Genomic DNA, 19,001 nt, shown 5'->3' on the forward strand with positions numbered 1-19,001 from the left:
AGTTACTGCCCTCATTACCACACCAGACTGCCCTCTGAAAAGCTGCTCTGAGCCTTTATACCTCCACTTTCCTCCCTCCACCGAAGTGTTCACTAGCAGCTACCCTTATTCTCCCTACCTCTGCTTCCTCTATGACCAAAAACAAGCCTATTGCAGGCGATGGCCAGACACCTACGGGGGATGTCCCTACTGGTCTTGTGCCGTTCACTACATAGGTAACTTCCAGTACCCACAGTATTACTCCTCCAACCGTTTCATGAAATATCCCAACAGCTCATTCTCCTTATCAATCCCAGATCCCTGGGACTCTCGATGGGCTGCCAGAGTCACAGCCTCAGTTTACTACGGGGAGTCCTCGACCCCCCACAGTACCCTTCATATCTCTCGAAAGTATGTTCCCTCTCATTCCCAGATCTCTCAAGTTGCATCAGATAGCAGACATTCCGAAAAAGTCATTATCCAAACTCTTGATAGCGCCTCTTCATCTTCTTATCCCCACCCCTCTTCCCATTTCTCCTACTCTTCATTACAGCTCATTCAGGACACCACCATCTTTCTCAACCACACCCTTAACACAGCCAATTGTTTCTTGTGCGCATCACTACAGCGCCCACTGCTGGCCGCCGTGCCCCTTAATATTTCCAACTACTCCTTCCATGCAGAAAGACAACCCCTCTGCCCCCTGGCAGACATACCCCTATGGGAACCAGAATACGCAGATAATCTCACCATCCACCACTGTGTAGGCCCAACTCCACCCCCCTCCAGCGCACTTCACTGCCTCTCTATCTACACCCCTACCTCCAGCTCTAAGACTTTTACGCAACCGGGACACTTCTTTTAGTGTAATAGTCTTTTCAACTCACTGCCTCTCTACTCTGATACACCCTGCATTCTCGTCACCCTAATCCCACAGTTAACACTTTACAGCATGGCAGAATTTCTTGAGCTCCAACCTCCCTTGCCCTCGCGCACAAAAAGAGCTGCTTTCCTTCCCATCATGGTCAGTAGCTCTTTGATCACCTCAGCCATTGGGGCAGGGTTTTCGGGAGAAGCCTTGGGTCACTCTCTATAGGCAGTTAGAGATCTCAACGCCAAACTTGAGGGAGCCCTGACATCCACTGCCGATTCCCTAGCCTCTCTCCAAAGACAGGTCACTTCGCTAGCTAAAGTCACCCTTCAAAACCGGCGGGCCCTAGATCTGCTTACAGCCGAGAAGGGCGGCACCTGCGTCTTCCTCTGGGAAGAGTGCTGCTATTACATCAACGAATCTGGCATTGTAGAAACTGACATTACCAAACTCACCGACCTTGCCTCCAGTCTCCACTCTGCTTCCAATTCCAACCCATTCTCTTCAATACTAACAAACCCCCTCCTCACCTGGCTCTGGCCCATTGCAGGCCCCATAATAATCATTCTTCTCGCCTGTCTCTTCTTACCCTGTATAATAAAGTTCATCAAATCCCAAGTCGGAAAAATCTCTAATCAAGCTTTCAACCAGCTTTTACTCAGGAACTACCAGCTTCTGGCCACAGAAGATCCCTCACCCTCACGTGACCTCCTCACCACACGCTGAGATGGACCCCTCTCTCCACTGGAAACTGTTCCTGGAAACAATAGCCGCAGACGCCTGGCTCCTGACACCCATATCCTCTTGGCCAACCTATGGTTACAGGGAACCTTCATTGATTTCCAAACCTGAAGAAGTCCACATCTACTCGTCCTTACTGCGGGGAGTCCTATCAACCCTTTCCTCCCAATCCTCAAGCCCTCACTCCCTTCTCCGCCCCTGTTCAGCAGGAAGCAGCCAGAGAGAAAGCAACGTCCACAAACCCATAGAGGAGAAAGGGGGGAATGAAGGGTCCCCACCAGTAAGATGGCAAACTTCCGGCTTCTCTTCGGGGTCCTCAGTTCCCACCGGCGCCACCTGAAGCCCAATCACCTCTTGCCCCCCTCCCAATCCCAGCACCTAGCCAACAGCCACCAGCCCCGTAGAAGTGACACCTCAATCAATCATGCCCCCTCCTATATAACCCAGCACCTTTCCCTAATAAAGCAGAACTCTCCGGTGAATTGCTGCTATGTGTCGCTCCTTTCCTTTCAGTTATCCTGAGCTCAGTGAGCATCTTTATGACTGTTATTTTGAACTCTATTAGGTAATTCGGTTATCACCATTTCAGTAAGGTGTTTTGCTTAGGTTTTCTTACATTTTTCATTTGGAACATATTCCTTTGTTTCTTCATTTTCCTTGACTGCTTGGATTGCAGCGATTAGATAAAACAACTACCTCTCCTAGTCTTGAGTGATTGGTTTCATGTAGATGAACCTTCTGGGTCAACCCTGTTCTAGCTCTTGGTTGTGTCTCATACCTTTTCAGGTGTCCAAGCAGCCTGCTTTATTTTTAGTGGCTCCCAGTAGTTGAGTGTGTGCCAAGACCTAGCAGTGTCCCAAAGGGGAGAGTCTTGGTCAGAACTTAGATTCAGACTGATTGGAAGCCATATCTGCAGGCAGTAGCTTTTAAATTATGCAGATACTTCTTTCAAGGCAAGACTGGGAGATGGGGATTCCTGTCCCATCTGCACAGAGCCCTGGGATGATAACCAGTTAATAGTTTCTTTGTTTGCTGTGCAGTCATCCTGTTGAATCCATGAACATAAGCCCTGCTGCCACCCAAAGCTAGGGTACCCAGAGATGTGCCCTGTGGGTGGCAGTCACAAAAGCCAACATGCCAAACATGTACATAAGCTCCTTTCTCAGAGACACCAGTGACCTGGGATGGGACAGAGAGAGAGGGTACAAAGATGGTGCCTGCTTACCTCCCTGATCTTTGGAGAGATTTGTAGTCAGCTTAATTAGGAGCCTGCTTCTCAGGCCGCATCTGTGAAGATAAGCTAATAGGCCTCTTGCATTTCAGTTTGCTGGCTCTGCAGTATTCCCTGGGGCAGATACCCTGTTAAGATAACCTGTTAAAAACTGGTTCTCCATTTGTTAACGGGACCCATGAACAGAAGCCTTGCTGGCCACCAAACCAGGAGATCAAGGGGTTCTCTTGGACAGCAACTACAGAAACTGGAGCACCTGCTATGTTGCACTGTATTTAAAAATACAGATCAGAGATTTCTGCAATCCTGAATTTTTATCACTCCCAAGATTTTTTTTAAAGTTCAGAGAAGCCAACAAACATTATTTTAACTTGAACAATCATGTATCATTTTTTAAATGTCTTTTGTTGTTGTTGTTGTTATCATTAATCTGCAATTACATGCAGAACATGTTTACTAGGCTACCCCCTTCAACAAGCCCCCCCACCCACAATCCCCATTACTGTCACTGTCCATCAGCATAGTAAGATGCTGCATAATCACTACTTGTCTTCTCTGTGTTGTACAGCCCTCCCCATGCCCTCCCCCCACATTATACATGCTAATCGTAATGCCCCCTTTTGTTTTGCCAGCCCTTATCCCTCCCTTCCCACCCATCCATCCCAGTCCCTTTCCCTTTGGTAACTGTTAGTCCATTCTTGGGTTCTGTGATTCTGCTGCTGTTTTGTTCTTTCAGTTTTTCTTTGTTCTTATACCCCACAGATAAGTGAAATCATTTGGTACTTGTCTTTCTCTGCCTGGCTTATTTCACTGAGCATAATACCCTCTAGCTCCATCCATGTTGTTGCAAGTGGTAGGATTTGTTTTCTTCTTATGGCTGAATAATATTCCATTGTGTATATATATCACGTCTTCTTTATCCATTCATCTACTGATGGACACTTAGGTTGCTTCCATTTCTTGGCTATTGTAAATAGTGCTGTGATAAACATAGGGGTGCATGTGTCTTTTTCAAACTGGGCTGCTGCATTCTTAGGGTAAATTCCTGGGTCAAATGGTATTTTTATTTTGAGCTTTTTGAGGAGCCTCCATACTGCTTTCCACAATGGTTGAACTAATTTTCATTCCCACTAGCAGTGTAGGAGGGTTCCCCTTTCTCTACAATCTCGCCAACATTTGTTGTTGTTTGTCTTTTGGATGGTAGCAATCCTTACTGGTGTGAGAACATATCTCATTGTGGTTTTAATTTGCATTTCTCCGATGATTAGTGATATGGAGTATCTTTTCATGTGTCTGTTGGCCATCTGAATTTCTTTGGAGAACTGTCTGTTCAGCTCCTCTGCCCATTTTTTAATTGGATTATTTGCTTTTTGTTTGAAGAGGAGCATGAGCTCTTTATATATTTTGGATGTCAACCCTTTATCGGATCTATTGTTTATGAATATATTCTCCCATACTGTAGGGTACCTTTTTGTTCAATTGATGGTGTCCTTTGCTGTACAGAAGCTTTTTAGCTTGATATAGTCCTACTTGTTCATTTTTGCTTTTCTTCCCCTTGCTCGGGGAGATATGTTTATGAAGAAGTCGCTCATGTTTATGTCCAAGAGATTTCTGCCTGTGTTTTTCTCTAAGAGTTTTATGGTTTCATGACTTACATACAGGTCTTTGATCCATTGTGAATTTACTTTTGTGTATGAGGTTAGACAGTGATCCAGTTTCATTCTCTTACACGTAGCTATCCAGTTTTGCCAGCACCATCTGTTGAAGAGATTGCCATTTCCCCATTGTATGTTCATGACTCCTTTACTGTGTATTAATTGTCCATATATGCTTTGGTTAATGTATAGAGTCTCTATTCTGTTCCTCTGATTTGTGGCTCTGTTCTTGTGCCAGTACCAAATTGTCTTGATTACTGTGGCTTTGTAGTAGAACTTGAAGTTGGGGAGCGAGATCCCCCCTACTTCATTCTTCCTTCTCAGGATTGCTTTGGCTATTCGGGGTCTTTGGGTTTTCCATATGAATTTTTGAACTATTTGTTCCAGTTCGTTGAAGTATGCTGTTGGTAATTTGATAGGGATTGCATAAAATCTGTATATTGCTTTGGGCAGGATGGCCATTTTGATGATATTAATTCTTCCTAGCCAAGAGCATGGGATGAGTTTCAATTTGTTAGTGTCCCCTTTAATTTCTCTTAAGAGTGTCTTGTAGTTTTCAAGGTATAGGTCTTTCACTTCCTTGGTTAGGTTTATTCCTAGGAATTTTATTCTTTTTGATGCAATTGTGAATGGAATTGTTTTCCTGATTTCTCTTTCTATTAGTTCATTGTTACTGTATAGGAAAGCCACAGATTTCTGTGTGTTAATTTTGTATCCTGCAACTTTGCTGAATTCTGATATTAGTTCTAGTAGTTTTGGATTGGAGTCTTTAGGGCTTTTTATGTACAGTATCATGTCATCTGCAAATAGTGACAGTTTAACTTCTTCTTTACCAATCTGGATTCCTTGTATTTCTTAGTGTAATTGCCGTGGCTAGGACCTCCAGTACTATGTTGAATAACAGTGGGGAGAGTGGGCATCCCTGTCTTGTACCCGATCTCAGAGGAAAAGCTTTCAGCTTCTTGCCGTTCAGTATGATGTTGGCTGTGGGTTTATCATATATGGCCTTTATTATGTTGAGGTACTTGCCCTCTATGTCCATTTTGTTGAGAGTTTTTATCATGAATGGATGTGAATTTTGTCGAATGCTTTTTCAGCATCTATGGAGATGATCATGTGGTTTTTGTCCTTCTTCTTATTTATGTGGTGGATGATGTTGATGGATTTTCGTATATTGTACCATCCTTGCATCCCTGAGATGAATCCCACTTGGTCATGGTGTATGATCCTTTTGATGTATTTTTGAATTCGGTTTGTTAATATTTTATTGAGTATTTTTGCACCAATGTTCATCAGGGATATTGGTCTGTAATTTTCTTTTTTGGTAGGGTTGTTACCTTGTTTTGGTATTAGGGTAATGCTGGCTTCAGATAATGAGTTTGGGAGTATTTCCTCCTCTTCTATTTTTTGGAAAACTTTAAAAAGAATGGGTATTATATCTTCTGTATGTCTGATAAAATTCTGAGGTAAATCCATCTGGTCCAGGGGTTTTGTTCTTCGGTTGTTTTTTGATTACTGATTCAATTTCTTTGCTGGTAATTGGTCTGTTTAGATTTTCTGTTTCTTCCTTGGTCAGTCTTGGAAGGTTGTATTTTTCTAGGAAGTTGTCCATTTCTTCTAGGTTTTCCAGCTTGTTAGCATATAGGTTTTCATAGTAGTTTCTAATAATTCTTTGCATTTCTGTGGGGTTCGTCGTGATTTTTCCTTTCTCGTTTCTGATTCTGTTGATGTGTGTTGATTCTCTGTTTCTCTTAGTAAGTCTGGCTAGAGGCTTATCTATTAAGTTTATTTTCTCAAAGAACCAGCTCTTGGTTTCATTGATTTTTTTCTACTGTTTTATTCTTCTCAATTTTATTTATTTCTTCTCTGATCTTTATTATGTTCCTCCTGCTGACTTTAGGCCTCATTTGTTCTTTTTCCATTTTCGATAATTGTGACGTTAGACTATTAATTTGGGATTGTTCTTCCTTCTGTAAATATGCCTGGATTGCTATATACTTTCCTCTTAAGATTGTTTTTGCTGCTTCCCACAGAAGTTGGGGCTTTGTATTGTTGTTGTCATTTGTCTTCATATATTGCTTGATCTCTGTTTTAATTAGGTTGTTGATTCATTGATTATTTAGGAGCATGTTGTTAAGCCTCCATGTGTTTGTGAGCCTTTTTTGCTTTCTTTGTACAATTTATTTCTAGTTTTATACCTTTGTGGTCTGAAAAGCTGGTTGGTAGAATTTCAGTCTTTTTGAATTTGCTGAGGCTCTTTTTGTGGCCTAGTATGTGGTCTGTTCTGGAGAGTGTTCCATGTGCACTTGAGAAGAATGTGTATCCTGTTGATTTTGGATGTAGAGTTCTATAGATGTCTATTAGGTCCATCTGTTTTTGTGTGTTGTTCAGTGCCTCTGTGTCCTTACTTATTTTCTGTCTAGTGGATCTATCATTTGGAGTAAGTGGTGTGTTGAAGTCTCCTAAAGTGAGTGCATTGCATTCTATTTCCTGCTTTAATTCTGTTAGTATTTGTTTCACATATGCTGGTGCTCCTGTGTTAGGTGCATATATATTTATAGTGGTCATATCCTCTTGTTGGACTGACCCCCTTATCATTATGTAATGTCCTTTTTTATCTCTTGTTACTTTCTTTGTTTGGAAGTCTATTTTATCTGATACTAGTACTGCAACACCTGCTTTTTTCTCCTTGTTGTTTGCATGAAATATCTTTTTCCATCCCTTGACTTTTAGTTTGTGCATGTCTTTGGGTTTGAGGTGAATGAATCTCTTGGAAGCAGCATATGGATGGGTCTTTTTTATCCGATCTATTACTCTGTGTCTTTTGATTGGTGCATTCATGCCATTTACATTTAGGGTGATTATTGAAAGATATGTACTTTTTGCCATTGCAGGCTTTAGATTCGTGGTTACCAAAGGTTCAAGGTTAGCTTCTTTAATATCTTCCTGTCTACGTTAACTTGCTTATTTGTCCCGACCCGCGGGATTAACGTGGAGTGTAGCCGGAGACGCCTGCAGAAATGAACAAGCAAGGGACACAAAGAACGACCAGCAAGACAGGATGTCTGATCAAGCTGGCAAAGTTTATTGTTTACAGGCTCAATTTATACAAGTAGCAAGTAAGGGGTGGGTCAGGAGATAATTGGACCTTAGGTGGCGCTGGCGGGGAGGTGTTTTCACACATCCTCAAGGTCTCCCTATTTTCAGAGCGAGGAGTCTTGGCTCATCTTCAAGGACAAGATATGTTTTTGTGAGCAGATAACTTCCAAGGACTGCACCGGTTGCTCTCAAGCTTGTGCTTTCCCATGCTGCGTTCAGACGTGGGGGAAGGGACATAGCCCCGGCTCCCAACATCTCCCCCTTTTTTCTTTAATAAAATAACCAGCCTAACTCAGACTGGGTCAAGGTATGTGCCTGTCTTAGGTTGTACGGTTGAAGTAAATCCTTACCCGTCATGGGGGCATAGTCCTCTGTCGACCACTCCCTGTCTTAGGTTGGTATTTACTATTCAACCATATCTTACCCGTCACTGGCTACCATACTTGACTTTAGATCTTATGATTTACAAGTGGGGGAGCCGTCTGCAATTTCAAATAATGCAGGTCTCTTAAGGCTTGTTGGATGAGTTAGGAGGGATTGGGACAGGAACTTGGAGCTTTTTATCTACTGGGTAGACGGTGCCTGTCTTAGGTTTAGAGGTTTTGTACCTGGCCTCTGTTTTTCAGGAGCTTGCCTCTTTTTGGAGTCGGCCTGATATCTTCAGGGGAGCTTGCCCTAATACTGGATCGGCCTACATAAATAGGAGCTTGCCCCAGTATTAGATCGGCCCCTGTTATTTTTATCAGAGGTCTTATGTCTGTCCTGTATTTCTGCAGGTACAACTTCTTAATTACCCGTCATTGACTACCCGCCTTAATTGCCCAGAGATGTTGTCAAGGGACAGGACAAGAAACCTTGACATAGCTCGTTCCTGGTTTATTTTGTCGCCAGCTCAGGGCTCTATGTAAAGATTCACACCTTGGTCAGCTAAAGCAAGGCGGTGATAATGAACTTGTATGGGTTTTGCTACGAGGGAGTCAATTTGCTGTTTGATTAACATTGTAAGTTTTTGAAAAGCCCAGGGGCCGAAAGAAAGTACTAGTAGTAATCCTAAAAGGGGGCCTAATATAGGAAGGAGGTATGGGAGGAGTCCATTTAGTCCTGTCCAAAGAGGGTTGTTCTGAAGTTCTTTCCTTCTTCTCTCGAGATCTTCTTGGAGAATCTTTATTTTATCTCGAACAATGCCGGACTTATTGGCATAGAAGCAGCATTTTTCCTGTAAGGCTAAACAGATACCTCCCTGTTCTGCTGTGAGAAGATCTAAACCCCTACGATTTTGCAAAACTACTTCTGCGAGTGAATTACAGTAGCGATAAGGGAATGGGTAGTAGACATGATGACAAGTTTAATATAATCAGTGAGACTGCCACAGCGATGCGGTCTTATGGTTTCTTGGCAGGACGGATTAGCATTTTCATAAGCTAGGTGTTTAACAAAGGCACTTTCTGTTTCTCCTCCCCCAACTAGCCGCTCGGCAGCATCAGTTAGGCGACTAATGAAATCACTGTAAGGTTCATCAGGTCCTTGGCGGATTTTTGCTAGGGAGGTAGTGGCGGAGCCTTTAGGAGGGAGGCGTCGCCATGCCTTAAGGGCTGCATTTTGGACCTGAGCTAGGAGACCTGGGGGGAAGGCAGCTTGGGCTTCGTTTGTTTCATAGGGACTTCGGCCGAGAAGCTTATCTCTTGTCCATGAGCGGGAGGTTTTACTTTCACTATTGCGCTGCGCGGTCTCACGGCAGTTCTCAACAAAATCAGTACGCCATAAGACATACTCTCCTCCTGACAAAGCAGCTCGGGCTAGGGAAAGCCAGTCATTAGGGATTAGCCACCGATCACTCAGGCTTTCAATTAATGCTAATGTGAAAGGAGCTGCGGGGCCGTAATTGGTGACGGCTGCCTTTAAGTCTTTTAAATGTTTAAGATTCAGGCGGCGATATTTTTGGGCTTTAACTGGATCTCTTATGTTGGTATTGGGCTCTTCATGGTCTGAGGGCTCTCCCTCGGGGTTTTGTTCCTGGTCTGAAATATCTGGATCTTGAGAATCGGGGGCATTTTCATCCTCACTCTCTCCTACGACTTCTGGGGGGGTCTCTGGGCGGCGACCACGGACGAGCGGGCGGCCGCGGGTGACTGGAAAGGCTAAAACTGGGTTTTTAGGTTTCGCATTCTTCGTGGGTTTTTTAGGAAGCGACGAAGCATGCGCAGAATGTAGTGAAGTGAGCTCTGAGTCAAGGGCTTTAATCTCTTTAACGAGCTGAACATGTTCACGCTTTTGTTGTAGTATCTCTTTAAGCGAAGAGACTTCTTTAATTAGAGAAAGTTTTACTTGCCTGATGGGGTCAGTGGAAGAAGATAAGTTATGAAGTACTTCTAGAGTAGGATTTTGAGGTATGGGGGCGCCTTTTGGAAGAGTGGGATTATACGGAGGGGGTCTATAACCTATGTAGGTGGTATTATAAAAGGGTGGCGCTGTAGGGCGCCAGGGGTCTCTTTCAGCCTGGCAAGGGATGGTCTGATTTTCTAGGGGTTCTTCAGTTTGCGATTTAAAGGACGTAAGTGCAGGATAAATATTTGGAATCTTAGGGGGATCAGCTATGTCCTGGGTATCAATTTTATCATGGGTATTTGGAGATTCTGTGTCTGGTTGAGATTCGGGGGATTTGTCAGTATGGGTTATGGGTTCATCAGGAATATCTACGGCTACAGAAGGGCAGGCAGAGGGCGGTCGGGAGTCCTCTCTGAGAGCTTTTTCTCCTGTTTTGATTATAGTTTTAATGTCAGGATCTTGTGAATGAACTTCAAGGACGTCATGAATAAGGTTCCAATATGAAAATGCTGAGACGGGAACCTTTTCAGGGCCAAAGGTCCGGTAAAAATCTTGAAGGGCATCACCAACTCTTTTCCACTGTTTGTGATCAATAGTGCCCTCTAGGGGAAACCATGGACAAGTCTCATGGATAAAAGTAAAAAAATACCTAAGGTCTTTTCTTTTAACCCTAATTCCTCGTGTCCTGAGGGACTCCTTGAGTCCAGTAAGGAAAACCTCATGGGAGTTCAGAGAGTTGCCCATCACTGTGGCCGCAACCCTTGCACTGTATAAATTTGAATCTTTTCCTCCAATGTAGCCGCAACTACATCAATGTCCTGAAACACTGGAGCCACTCTCGTCAGCTCTGACGAGCCCTTGTTTACGTAGGACAGTCGGCAGGTACAATCCGCCTGCTCGGACCCTCTAGGGCAGGGACTCTGGAGTCGGAGTCCCCTGGGTATGCCTTCGAGGTGGACGACCTTTAGCCCAAAGTAAACACAAGGTTTTCAGAGAGGAACGGCCAGTGAACAAAACAAGGAATAAATCGCGGCAGCAAACTGGAGGAAAGTGATAAGATCAAATGGACTGCTGAACACCCAAGAGGTTGTCTGAAATCTTGCTTGGGGAATTCGTCTACTCACCTCTCAAGGATCTGTGTTACGGACGGGTGAGCCGCAGTGATCCTTCTCCATGCAGAGTCGACATCAGGTCAATACCCGTGCGGTGACTCAAATGAATGCCTGGCCAGGGCTTCCGAGCAGACGTTTCAGCAGGAGTCCCGGGGTGCCCCACGTTGGGCGCCAGTTGTCCCGACCCGCGGGATTAACGTGGAGTGTAGCCGGAGACGCCTGCAGAAATGAACAAGCAAGGGACACAAAGAACGACCAGCAAGACAGAATGTCTGATCAAGCTGGCAAAGTTTATTGTTTACAGGCTCAATTTATACAAGTAGCAAGTAAGGGGTGGGTCAAGAGATAATTAGACCTTAGGTGGCGCTGGCGGGGAGGTGTTTTCACACATCCTCAAAGTCTCCCTATTTTCAGAGCGAGGAGTCTTGGCTCATCTTCAAGGACAAGATATGTTTTTGTGAGCAGATAACTTCCAAGGACTGCACCGGTTGCTCTCAAGCTTGTGCTTTCCCATGCTGCGTTCAGACGTGGGGGAAGGGACATAGCCCCGGCTCCCAACACTTATTGAGCTATTATAAACACTGTCTGATGATTCTTTATTTCTCTTCCTTCTTATTCCTCCTCCTCCATTCTTTATATGTTGGGTGTTTTATTCTGTGCTCTTTTGTGTTTTCTTTGACTGCTTTTATGGGTAGTTGATTTTATTTTTTGCCTTTAGTTAATATTTGGTTGGTCTGCTTTTTTTGCTGTGATTTTATTTTCTCTGGTGACATCTGTTTAGCCTTAGGAGTGCTCCCATCTACAGCAGTCCCTCTAAAATACCCTGTAGAGGTGGTTTATGGGAGGCAAATTCCCTCAACTTATTCTTGTCTGGGAATTGTTTAATCCTTCCTTCATATTTAAATGATAATCGTGGTGGATATAGTATTCTTGATTCAAGGCCCTTCTGTTTCATTGCATTAAATATATCATCCCATTCTCTTCTGGCCTGTAAGGTTTCTGTTGAGAAGTCTGATGATAGCCTGATGGGTTTTCCTTTGTAGGTGACTTTTTCCTCTCTCTAGCTGTGTTTAAGATTCTGTCCTTGTCCTTGAGCTTTGCCATTTTAATTATTATGTGTTTTGGTGTTGTCCTCTTTGGGTCCCTTCTGTTGGTGGGTCTGTGTGTTTCTGTGCTCTGAGCGACTATTTCCTCCCCCAGTTTGGGGAAGTTTTCAGCAATTATTTCTTCAAATACACTTTCGATCCCTTTTTCTCTCTCTTCTTCTTCTGGTACCCCTATAATGCGGATATTGCTCCTTTCGTATAGGTCACACAATTCTCTTATAGTTGTTTCAGTCCTGGAGATCCTTTTATCTCTCTCTGCGTCAGCTTCTATGCGTTCCTGTTCTCTGGTTTCTAATCCATCAATGGCCTCTTGCATCTCATCCATTCTGCTTTTAAATCCTAACAGAGATTGTTTTATTTCTGTATTCTCCCTCCTTAGCTCTTGAATATTTGTCTGCAAGTCCATCAGCGTGGTTATGACCTTTTAAATTCTTTTTCAGGAAGATTGGTTAGGTCTATCTCCCCAGATTCCTTTTCAGGGGAGACTTTGTTAATCTGGTCTGTGTCAAATTCTTCAGCCTTTTCATGGCGATAGAGATAGTCGTGTGTAGTTGGCACGTGTCATCTGGAAGAATGTCCCTTCTTTCTAGTTTGTGGCTTTTCTCTCCTGGAAGAATGGCGACCTCTAGCGGCTTGTGCTGGGCAGCTGCGTGCAGATGGGGTCTCTGATTCTTGTCCGGCCGCTCTGAAGAAAGCTCTGTGCACGATTGCTGTGGGCTCTGCCAGAGCGGGAAGCAGGAGGCTGTTTATCGGGAGTCTCGGAGCTGCACTGCTGCCCAGGGGGTTAGGGTGCCTGGAGTTCCCCGGTTCCCAACTGCTGAGCTGATTGTGCCAGGACGCCTTTGTCCAGCTGTGGGGTCCCTATTCCTTTAAGACTTTCAAAGGGCACTCTCTTTTCTTTGTCCCAGAGGCGCTGGCTGTGGGGACCCGCTCGCAGATTTTACTGCCCCATTCCCTAGTATCCAGCACCCCACGCACTGTGTGTCTGTGCTCCGGTGCAGATGGCTAGGGCTGGGTGTTTAGCAGTCCTGGGCTCCCTCTCTCTCATCGCTCCGACTCCTCTCCTCCTACCGGGGAGCTCTGGTGAGGGGCGCTCCGGTCCCGCCGGGCTGTGGCTTGTATCTTACCCCCTTCATGAGGTGCTGGGTTTTTGCAGGTGTAGATGTAGTCTGACTGTTGTTCTGTATCTTCTGGTCTCTCTTTTCAGAATAGTTGTATTTGTTGTATTTTCAAAAATATGTATGTTTTTGGGAGGAGATTTCCACTGCTCTACTCATGCCGCCATCTTGGCTCCACCTCTCCAATCACATACCATTTTTAAAATGTGAGACCAGTAGTAATGGGCATTCTAAGAAAGAGAGTGAGGTCAACTCAGAAAATTATGAGTATTGCTATTCAAGGTGATAATCACATGGAAAGCTTTACTAGCGTTTTCCTACTTCGTTAATCAGAGTATTGCAGCTGGAAAGCAAATTAACTACATATTCCAAAATACCACATACAGTATTTGAGTTATGGAGGCCTTTGGTCTGTGCACATATTTAAAGATGCTAAAGAAACTACCGTGACATCATCTTGAGGTGTTGGAAGGTCTGATGGGAAAATTGACACTAGGCAGAATACTCAGGTATTTTTTTTTTTTTTATCTTTAGATGTCCTAAACCCTGAAACTACTCCAAGCACTGAGAAACCTCTTAGAAGGAATTAATGTGGGGTTACTTTCTAAGGTCTAGGGATGCACTGGGTAGAGAGACCTTTCACCTTTCGTAGGAATGAGGAGAGTCAGGGAGGTTGCAAAGAGCTTAGAGTGGGCCAAACTTGGTATAGGGGTAAGTGGAGAATGCCAGTTCTTTCCAAGAATTAGACCAATGAGACAAAGTTGTTACAGTCAGAAATGTGATTAAACTTTGGTAGTATAAATGCATGGCAAGATGTTTTGCCAACTGATCTCAGGAGCTGTGGGAGCTATACTTTCTTATTGATTACTCAGCTGAAGGGAAGGTCTAGAAACAAAATTATGTAATTTAGTTGGTACAGTAATAGTGTTTGATAGGGGAGTTTTAAGTCAAAGTACAATGACATTTCTCACTGGTGTAATAGAATTATTTTTTTACAGTCCCCTTAAATCTCATTATTGGTCACTCTGAAATGCCATACATAATTGAAAGGATTTTTCAAGGGTAGCTTTGTGATTCTTCAAAAACGGCTACGAATTTTTGCAGTTAGCATTAGGTCAAAGATTTAAATATAATATACAAGTAATTTAATGGAGTCAGAAAAATAATACAAGATTTATTCTGCTGGATAGTTTTTACCAGTGTTATGTTCAAAATTGTAGACTTACAAGATAAGAAAACTTGAACTTTTCAGTGAATGTTTTAAAGGTAATCTTGTTTACTGTTACTTCAAGAATATCAGTCCAAATATTCAGTAAATATTTTTTTCTTTTGGGGAAGTCATCTTTGCTAGATAAAAAAAGATATTAAATGTTAGGCCTTGACCTCAAGTAACAGATAAACATAACTTAGCTATCATGTAAGGCAGAGTGAAATTGCTGAATTGAGAGACATCCTGTCAGACTGAGGCCATCAGAGATGCTCTCCCAGCACGAGTAGGATTTTGATAGAGAAGTTCTGGAAGGACATTCCAGGAAGAGGAATACGTTTTTGCAAAGACACAGAGGCACAGAAGCTCTTGACCTGGGTAGGAAGTAGTAAGTGGTTTGTGGCTAGAACCACTGTAGTGCTTGGAAAGAAGTTGGATGAAATGAGGCCAGGGTTGGCTGCTGTATTTTGCAGGAGCTGGGTGATTGAGAAGCGGCTCCCTTCAGGAGCAAGATGCTAGAGAAACAGGTGCTACTGGAGTCTAGCTGGAGAAGTAAGCTGGAATCTGGAAGAGAAAATCCTTTCTCCTCTAGTGTACCTTCAGTTCTTTCTGCTGACAAAGCCTATCATCATGCCAGCTGGCAAAAGAGCAGTATTTGAAGGGTCCATCTCTCTCTTTGCAGGGCAGCCAATAATGGGTGGATTTGAAGATCAGAGATAATAAATTGATAGCTAGCTAAAGAACTATGTCAAGCCATATGCCAGTGTGGAATACATTATGTTTTGGGTTTAAAGAATATATCAGTTATTCATCTCAGAATAGCTAATCAAAATTTAAGAGTACATATCCTTGTAATATTTTCAGAAATTTTGTTTTGAATTACTACAAAAAGCAATTCATGGTCACTAAAAAGGATTGAACAGTATAGAAGTGTTTGAAATATATAAACTTCCCTCTTACCCCTCAGTCCCTTACCATCTGTTCCATCCATGTCTCCTGAAGATAAAACCATTGTTAACAGAGTTGGTGTGTATTGTTTTTCTTTGTACAGATATATGTATGTAATAGAGGTTGTTTGGTAACCCTAATCAGTTAACAATTTTTAGTATAGCCTAGATGTTCATATTTTTCCATGTGTTTTGAAACTTAAATTCTGCTTACTGTGTGACACATTTATACATGACTATGTGTATATTGCTGGCTATGTATACAATGTAAATTTCAGTGGAATTTATAACTCAGACAATTTTTTTGTGTTTTTCTTCAGAAAAATTGTGCAAAAATGTCTCTGTACCCATCTCTTGAAGACCTGAAGGTAGATAAAGTAATTCAGGTATGCTTACTTTGTTTAAATACTTTTTTTTTCTCCATATATTATTATGTCATACATTGTAGTGGTAGGTGAAGTGAAGCAGGAAACTTAAATAGCAGATGTATTTGTTCATCTTTATACTTCATATACTTTGTTTCAGTTTATTAATTGCAGACCAAAAAGTTACAGAAAAGTTAGCCACTCCTTTTTCATTTTAATGTGAATTAATGGGTATGGTATATTTTTTCTTTAAATTTGGACTTAAACTCTTCAAAGATAGTTGGGTTTAATGAATAAAATTTAAGTTAAATACAACATATTTAAGTTGGTAAAAATCACTCCCAACATTTTAGATATTCATAGTATTGTTTAAAATTTGTATATTTTTCTTTTGCATCTTCAGGGCTGACCAATTGTTAAAATAATTTTTTGCCTTCTTTTTGAAGATAAAAATTATAGAAATAGTGAATTACATACTACTTTTAGAACAGCAATAGTGTAAAAGCACAGTGAAAGCACAATGATTTATTTCCTTTTAAGATGTAAGCAGCAGACCTCTCATGTGTTCATGCTCTAATTGACTGTGTTAGAGATTACAGTATTTCCATTTTCATTAAGTCAGAATTTTTTGTAGTCTTTCGTGCATGTATTAGCTTTGCAGATAGATGCTTCTGCTTAAGAAAAAAATTTGAATTTGGGATCAATTCTTGCTATTTTGCAACTTTTTATTACTCTAGAATTTCTAATGAGATAATTTGCAGTATTTAATGAACCCATCTTGTTTCCAGTTTACTTTTAAGTTTATCTCTTATAAACTCAGAATTTTTCATTTGTTGGTTATTCTTTTAATTTGACAAGTTAAATCAAACACCTAGTTGTACTTTTTCATTCCTAAAACTTTTTAATGTGATGTCTGTGATAAAATTCTTTTTGAGTTTAGTACTTTAAGCTGCTTATCTAAAGGTTATTTTACTTGAGGTCTTAACCTCAGTTGACCTTAGTGTGAGATATACTTCTTAGTCCTTATTTAATGAGCATAAAAAGATTATTACAAATTTGAGAGATATGTTAAGCAAGCTCAAGAATACAACTGTTTTTAGGCAAAATATGTTGGCCTTCTTAGATTGGAGGCTTCCTCCCCCCATAATAGTAACAAATGTGTGGCTGAAATTACTTTGTAGCAATGATTGGGTAAATATGGGAGTAGATCATGAACAGGTTTTCCATCATAGATCCATTATGGATATTAAGATGTGGTTTGTAAAATCTCTACAGTCCACCACTCAGCTGTCGAGTCTCTAATGCCTCACAGTTTTAGATGGCCTGTTCAGTTACCATCTTAATTGCTATATCACTTCTTTCTTCAGTATTTTTCTCATGGGGTTTTTATTTCCATAGAGTTCATCTGAACAAGCATAGTTTATTTATTATTATTATTTTTAATTTTTTTATTTTGATATCATTAATGTACAGTTACTTGAACAACATTATGATTACTATACTTCCCCCATTATCAGGTCCCTCCCACATACCCCATTTCAGTCACTATCCATCAGCCGCAGTAAGATCAAGCGCACTTTATTTTTAAAAAGCTTTTATCTGAAACTTAGCCTTTAAGAATAACAAGTCATTAATACATCAGAGCATTAAGTGGTGGGATTTGCAGATGGATCTGAAAGAATGACTAACCTGTTTTCATCCTTGCCTGTTAGTTTTTTTTTTTTTTTTTTTTTGAGAGGACATCTCTCATATTGATCAAATGGTTGTTAACAACAATAAAATTCAGTATAGGGGGGTCAATGCTCAATGTACAATCATTAATCCATCTCAAGCCTAACTCTCTCGTCAGTCTCCAATCTTCTGAAGCATAACGAACAAGTTCTTACATGGTGAACGAATTCTTACATAGTGAATAAATTCTTACATGGTGAACAGTACAAGGGCATTCATCACAGAAACTTTCGGTTTTGATCACGCATTATGAACTATAAACAATCAGGTCAAATATGAATACTCATTTGATTTTTATACTTGATTTATATGTTGATCCCACATTTCTCCCTTTATTATTATTATTATTTTTATTTTTAATAAAATGCTGAAGTGGTAGGTAGATGCAAGATAAAGGTAGAAAACATAGTTTAGTGTTGTAGGAGAGCAATTGTAGATGAACAGGTGTGTGCCTGTAGACTATGTGTTAATCCAAGCTAGACAAGGGCAATAAACCATCCACGGATGCAGAAGATTTCTCTCAAAGCAGGGGGGATGAGGTTCTGAGCCTCACCTCTGTTGATCCCCAATTTCTCACCTGATGGCCCCCCTGCGACTGTGCCTGTCTTAGGTTGTTCCTCCCTTGAGGAATCTTACCCGTCTCTGGCTAACCAGTCATCTTCCCTGGGGCCATACAGGGAAATGTAAAGTTGGTAAGTGAGAGAGAAGCCATATTGTTTGCAAAGGTTACCTTTTTACTTCTTTGCAGATTTATGCCCTGTGGCTTCTATGCCCAGCACTTGTCTCGAGGTATCTTTACCACCTGGAGGAATTATGATACTCGGTAACTTCGATATGAGGCACGAATTCTATTTAAGGGTTGTAATTAGGAAGGAAGAAGAAAAGCTATAGAGGTAGCATATGGAAGAAAACATGGGAGGATTGATTATTTCTTTGACATATCTTCTTGTAGAGTACCTTAAGTATGTATAGGTTTTAAACTACTAACTAATTTGTACACACATATTAACATAATAGGAATACAGTGACATAAACAAAGCAAATCTATAATTACCATCCATCTCCAGTGAAGCCAAGAAAACCATTTAGCACCCTAGGCATTTGTGAAAATTTGTCTATGATATGATGGATATTGTCCAACTGTACTTGAACAGTCTGAGAGAAATCAGACAAATTAAAGCAGCCCATTTCTGGGTTCTGTTCACCTCCCATATGTCCTTTTAACCGTAGATAGTCTATAGTCATAAGATTTTGGAGTGCTACACCTTGCACCCCTCCCAACTCCTGGTTGAGTTCCAACAGTACAGATCCGGTCAAATTCGTTGTCTCACTGTATGCACATGCCAGCCTAGACATCTCCCTCCTCATTCCAATGGCGAGTCCAGGAAACGGTGGGGTGGACACAGCCACGACCGCAGCCTGTTAGTTTTTATGGAGTTGAACCCTTAAATTAACCATAGTTGACTGTGAGCAGAGGTTTTTAATTTTTAAAACAGAAAAAGAAGAAAGAGGCT

The 19,001-nt window shown here is 41.7% G+C and overlaps 1 protein-coding gene across 5 annotated transcripts in view; it reads left to right on the top strand.

Annotated features, from left to right (window-relative positions):
* SDCBP (syndecan binding protein) overlaps positions 1–19,001 on the top strand; it is an 82,349-nt gene that overhangs the window by 23,077 nt on the left and 40,271 nt on the right. For all 5 annotated transcript variants that reach the window (XM_073229569.1, XM_036998000.2, XM_036998001.2 and 2 more), the window contains exon 2: positions 15,712–15,777. In XM_073229569.1, the coding sequence (XP_073085670.1) occupies positions 15,727–15,777 (51 nt within the window). In that variant the 5' untranslated portion in view covers positions 15,712–15,726. The remainder of the gene's footprint in view (positions 1–15,711; positions 15,778–19,001) is intronic.

This window comes from Manis javanica, chromosome 2 (assembly GCF_040802235.1).
Source record: "Manis javanica isolate MJ-LG chromosome 2, MJ_LKY, whole genome shotgun sequence".
NCBI classification, from domain to species: Eukaryota; Metazoa; Chordata; class Mammalia; order Pholidota; family Manidae; genus Manis; species Manis javanica.